The sequence below is a fragment of the Nicotiana tabacum genome, chromosome 1 (assembly GCF_000715075.1).
Source record: "Nicotiana tabacum cultivar K326 chromosome 1, ASM71507v2, whole genome shotgun sequence".
Taxonomy (NCBI): Eukaryota; Viridiplantae; Streptophyta; class Magnoliopsida; order Solanales; family Solanaceae; genus Nicotiana; species Nicotiana tabacum.
The window spans coordinates 196917634-196923858 of record NC_134080.1 but is presented as its reverse complement, the minus strand read 5'-3'; the positions used below and the strand labels follow the sequence as shown (position 1 = coordinate 196923858).

The 6225-nt window shown below is 35.8% G+C and overlaps 1 protein-coding gene across 1 annotated transcript; it reads left to right on the top strand.

The window, feature by feature from the left end:
- Nucleotides 1-3447: 3447 nt before the first annotated feature.
- Nucleotides 3448-5515, top strand: LOC107793090 (transcription factor bHLH14-like). Its single transcript, XM_075222757.1, has 3 exons — nt 3448-4143; nt 4538-4870; nt 5219-5515. Exons 1-3 carry the CDS (start codon nt 3448-3450, stop codon nt 5513-5515), a joined length of 1326 nt encoding a protein of 441 aa, XP_075078858.1.
- The last annotated feature ends 710 nt before the right edge of the window (nt 5516-6225 follow it).

The following is a 6225-nucleotide window of genomic DNA, read 5'->3' as shown; positions in this document are numbered from 1 at the left end:
CTGAATCATACCTGCATCATCTCGAAGTATCCTTCTTCTGACCTCGGTAAGTGATATCGACCTCGACCTTGGAAAGGAACTTCGACCCCGAGCTTGACGTCCCGGTCTTTCGACATGGTATTACTTTTTTCATCAAACTACAAAATCGGATAGCCCCAATTTCCACCGTATACAACAATCACGTAATCAAGCCATGGAATCTCTTCTAGAGTTCACATTCGGAAGAATTGAGTTATTAATCAAAGTATTGGCTAAAACACCAAATAATTAAAAAGATTAAAAAATGGCCAAGACATCACTAGCTAAAGAATGATAAAACATGCTTCCTTCATTGATGCATGACTCGATCTGAAGTAGAATCAAGTCTACTTGGACTTATTAATAACTCAAATAAAGGATGACTAACTTATTTTTATTATTATATGGCCTTTGGTTATGGACTTATGATCAACATGCTTGTTTATGAAGGAGGTGTGGTTTCAATATTTTAAAAGAATTTAACTTCAAAATATATCCAAATACGTTTGCAAAAAAATCATTTCTCTTAGTTCGCAATCCACCTCTTTAAACCTAAAACCTATTTTAGACAACTCTTCAAAAGTATTTTCTCAAAATATTTCTCGAATACGTGAAAAATTCTAAAAAAGAAATTTCCAAAAAAATATTACCAAATTTTTTTGTTTACCCTTAAAATTGGATAATAATTAAACTTATAATGTGATTTTAAGGACACGTGATTTCACCTAATACCAATTGATAAATATAAAGATTAGTAATAGGAATTAACAATAAGATTAAGCAAACCTGTGTTTGAATGGAATTCAGCCCTCGAGCTCGGATACCCTGAAGCTGATGAGTATAAGAACAGTTAAAAATATAAACGAGCTGATGAACAAGAGTATAAATTAAAGAGAAAGTGTTATATTGCACTTATATGTCAGAGTGTAAGTGTCCTACAAATGATTGAGACTCCTATGATCTTTATATAGTAGAGGAATCCTAACTATGGTATAACTCTAATTATAGAAAAAAATCCCATGATTAGCTAGTTAACCGTCCTCGATTTGATCCGTTCCAAGATTTTCGCCATGATCTCCGATCAGTCACAGATATCTCGTCTTTTTGTTATTATGCTACCTTCGATCTTACTCGATGTCTGTCTCATTTGGTTTCAATCACTACCGGCCTCGATCTTGATAGTTTCCTCGAATCTCGAACATGGTACCTTGTCCTCGTGCCTCGATCTGATCTATTACGAGATCAATCTTCGATCCTTCACACGGGTCTCGATAAATTAGTAAAATCGGGTCCGACTTTAACCGTATATAGATAGTCCCCTCATTTTTGGAGTGTAATGACAAGAAACGAATTGAGCCTTCGATCCTAGACCTGTCATGACGTCATTCCCGTAACGTAAGCAGCAGATGTGACCAAAACGTCCCGTCGGCGTAGTTCTCCAGACATTTAATGCATGCCATAGTCGGCCACTAGTGGTTTTGAACCATCGCCTTAAAACCCATAAATAGGCCCTTTTCTCATTGATTCAAATTTTACTTTCAATTTCTTCCAATCTCCAAAGCTTTTTACATCTTTTAAGTTTTTCCATTCTGCATAATCTACAGCTTTTGTTATCAACCTTCTCTCAAAACACCAAGTCTTATTCTCTTCTTCTTTTTTCAAACCCAAAATGGCGAAAACTTCCAAAATTGTGCCGCAGAAAGAAAAAGCTTCCTCGTCTAAGCCGGTCAGCGCATAACCAGCGGCGGAGCCACTCCCTGAAGAATTCTTTCCTCTATTATGTGTCCTTGACTCCGATTTCAAATTTGGAAAGACCTCCTCGGTTCTGGGCCGATATGAGCCGATGTCTAGGTACATATGCACAATCACCATTGGCTTTTTAAAGCAAGTTAAAAAGGACTGCAACTAGGTAGACAAACACGTGGTGGTGCCCTCACCCGAGGAGTCAATCACTACGCATGTGGAGGGGTTTTTGAGTGTTAACCTTGTGGTCATGGGTTCGAGCCCCACGATGGGCGCTAAATTGTTTACCCTTAAAATTGGATAATAATTAAACTTATAATGTGGTTTTAAAGACACGTGATTTCACCTAATACCAATTGATAAATGTAAAGATTAGTAATAGGAATTAACAATAAGATAAAACAAACTAGTGTTTGAATGGAATTCAGCCCTCGAGCTCAGATACCATCCAGCTGATTGGTATAAGAACAGTTAAAAATATAAGCAGGTTGATGAACAAGAGTATAAATTAAAGAGAAAGTGTTATATTGCTTTTATATCTTAGAGTGTAAGTGCCCTACAAATGATTAGAACTCCTCTTTATATAGTAGATGAATCCTAATTATGGTATAACTCTAATTATAGAAGGAAATCCCATGATTAGCTAGTTAACCGCCCTCAATTTGATCCGTTCTGAGATTTTCGCCATGATCTCCGACCAGTCACGGATATCTCGTCTTTCTGTTATTATGCTACCTTCGATCTTACTCGATGTCTGTCACATTTGGTCTCAATCACTGTCGGCCTTGATCTTGACAAACACCTCGAATCTCGAAGTCGATACCTTGTCCTCGTGCATCGATCCGATCTATTACGGGATTGATCGTCGATCCTTCACACTGGTCTCGATAAATCAGTAAAATTGGGTGGGCCCGATTTTAACCGTATACAATTTTTCCAGAAACTTTTTCAACATCAACACAATGGCGGTCTAGTACTTCTATATTATTTTATTTTATTTAAAAAGGATAAATTACTTACCCTTACTTTGTGTGAGATAGAAAAACTGTCATAAATAATTTAGGTTAACAGATATACGTAATTGCCTATGATAATTTTAATTTAGTAACACAAATACAGTAAATAATCTGATATAATTAGTTAGAAACACTAATAACATAAAAAAATGTTCGTCTTTAAGTTTTTTGCAGTGATGATATCAAAAGTGTTTGTATTATCAGATCATTAATTAAGTAATTATTGGTAAAATCATTTAATAAATATTAATTAACTAATAATTCAGTAAACTTTGTAAGCTATACTCTTTATTACAATTTAAAATCCACTGGTATAAATATATTAATGAAACTTGACTTCTGAGTTCTTAGCCAAAATTGACGAAATAAAATGAAAAAGATTCTAATTTTTTGTCTTAAATGAAATGAGTGGACTAAAATCGGCAGTATTCTAATAAATAGATAGTATGGTAGAAAGAAAAATTTATCTATTTCTTTCTACCATACTATTTATTAGTTAAATTGTAGTTATAAAGCAGCCCCTTGGAATAAAATGAAGATAGAGGTTATGAAACTTAAATCCAAATATTAATAGTGCATGTATATAAGTTACAATCGCATTTCTCTCTTCCTACGTACTCCTTAAACTATTCATCCCTACAATTTCTATCTCATCTAATAATCACCAAAAATGGATGAACTAATATTTCCCTCATCATTTTCGGCCTCAATTTCTCAAGAAAACCAGCCATCAACATTTCAACAAAGGCTTCAATATATTCTAAAAAGTCAAACAAATTGTTGGGCTTACGCCATTTTCTGGCAAACCACCTCTAATAAAGACAACAATGGAAGTTTTTTCTTAACTTGCGGTGATGGCCATTTTCAGGGAAGCAATAAAGACGTAGAATGGTTCTACGTGTTGTCTCTGGCTAAGTCTTATTCTGGTAATGAAGGGGTTATTGGAAAAGCTTTTACTAGTACTGCTTCTTTTGTGTGGCTAACTGGGGCACAACTACTTCAGTTTTGTAGCTGTGAAAGGGCTAAAGAAGCTCAGTACAATGGCGTTAAAACTCTTGTTTGTGTTCCAATTTCAAATGGGGTGCTTGAATTAGGCTCGAGTGATATAATCAAAGAGGATTGGACCTTGGTTCAACAAGTCAAGTCTTTGTTTTGTTCAGTGCAAGAAAATGGTCCAATGAACTTTCTTGATCAAAATACCATTTATTTTGCTAATTTTGATTTTGTTACCGGCATGCAAAAGGATGTTCAAGAATCAGACAACAGTAGCAAAAAGGTAGCTACAACGAGCCATGCTTCATTCCTAGATTCAGAGCTATCGAATTCAGATTGCCAATTACTAGAATATCCGGTGCAGAAAAGCCGAGTTGGATCTAAGGTGGATTCTGAAATTATTGCTTTCAACTCTCTCTCTATATATACGATTAACATTAACCTCCGTCTATATACAACAACAAATCCAGTATAGTTCCACAAGTGTGGTCTGGGTAAGGTAGATAGTAACCAAACTTTACCCCTACAATGTAGAGAGGTTTTTTCCTGTAGACCCCCTCGGCATGAGAAAAAATGAGAAATCGTTCTTCTCGTTTTGCTGAAAAAAGTCTTCTATGGAGAACTTTTCTAACCAAATGTCATAAATTACTTCTTAGTGAAAATTGTTTTTCTAGAAATTAAATGACTTTGGACACATCAAACACGTTGTAATTAAGAAATAACTCATTCTGAACGAGCTGACTTTAAATTATGAATTCGCCTTGCAGATCAGAAGGACCTACAGGAAAAGGGGAAGAAAGCATGGAGTAGATTGCGACAAGCAAATGAACCACGTAGAGGCGGAGAGGCAGAGGAGGGAGAAACTCAACCACCGATTCTACATGTTGCGCTCGGTGGTTCCACAAGTTACGAGAATCGACAAAGCCTCATTGCTATCAGACGCTGTGGCCTATATCAATGAACTCAAAGCCAAAGTGGATAAATTGGAGTCAAAACTTCATACAAACTTGGAGCTCAAGAAGAAACCGGAAATGGAACACAATGACGCTGTGGACAACCAAAGCTCTACCAATTCGGTGGATCACGTAAGCCCTTCTCCAATTTGAAAATAGTCTAAAACTAGGGATATGTTTTATACAAATAGTCGGGCAGATTCACAATTTACTTTTTTTAGCCGGTGTACATAAATTATAGGTATATTATATATCCGCCGATTAAAGATTATACGCATATGATATTAAAGATTCATAGGGCTTATGCCCAATATCTCGAGGCTTACACCTCACCCCATATCAGATTAAATACTTCGCTTTGTGCATGCGCCTTTTAAAACATTGCTTTTTAGAGAAGGGTTGAATTTATAGAGTTGACACAAAAAAAAAAATTGAGAATGGTTATTTTATTTCATGAAAAGACATGTTCATGTCATATGTTAGAAACAATCTAACATAATTTTCTGCAATATTTCGACCCAAAAAAATCCGACATTGAAGGTTGAAGTGAAGATGATAGGTCCAGACGCCATGATTAGAGTTCAATCAGAAGATGTGAATTACCCATCAACAAGATTGATGTGTGCACTTCAAGATCTTGAACTGCATGTCTACCATGCCAACATCTCAAGTGTCAACAATATTGTGGTTCAGGATATAGTGATCAGAGACGTTCCTAATAAGGGATTGAAAACTGAAGATGGATTAAGAGCTGCTATTCTTAGAAGCTTAGAGCAAATAGAGGACTGTTGATAATTGCCTTGTCGTTTAGTTTTGAGCATGTACATAATTTTTAATTTCTGTCTTTTCTTATTCTTTTTAGTAACTAAAATCCTTCTTCAGTATCTAGCGTTTGTACTATAACTGTGTGATAATCCTTGTATAGTAAGCTTTGTTCAACTTAATGGGATGCACATTGCTGCATGTTCTTATATGTGGTTTGTTTAGTTCGGATACCAAACTTAAACGAGCACGCGGTGTAAAATTGCAATGATAGTGTCATGTCTTTTTTTAATGATCTACTATTCGGAACTATTTGGTGTGTGATTCGACAGGACATATATAGCACAACTTTAGCTTACTATGGACATGACCCTTGATAGGAGGATGTGGGAGGTCGAAGATTAGGGTAAAAGGTTAGGGCGTAGTTGAGTTTATTCATCTCCCATACTCGTGGCAGTAGTATTATTCTTGTATTTTTATTCATAGATTTATATTTTTACCTGTTATCTCTTTCGCTTCACTTATTTTACTATATCACTGTTGTTACTATTTGTTGCTATTGCTCCTTTTCATTTTGCCCTTGAGCCGAGAGTCTTCGAAAACAATCTCTCTACCTCCACAGGGTAGAAGTAAGGTCTGCGTACACACTACCCTCTCCGGACCCCACTTGTCGAATTTATAAGGGGTATATTATTGTTGTTGATCTACTATCCAGAATTCACTAGTTCAACTAATTTGAA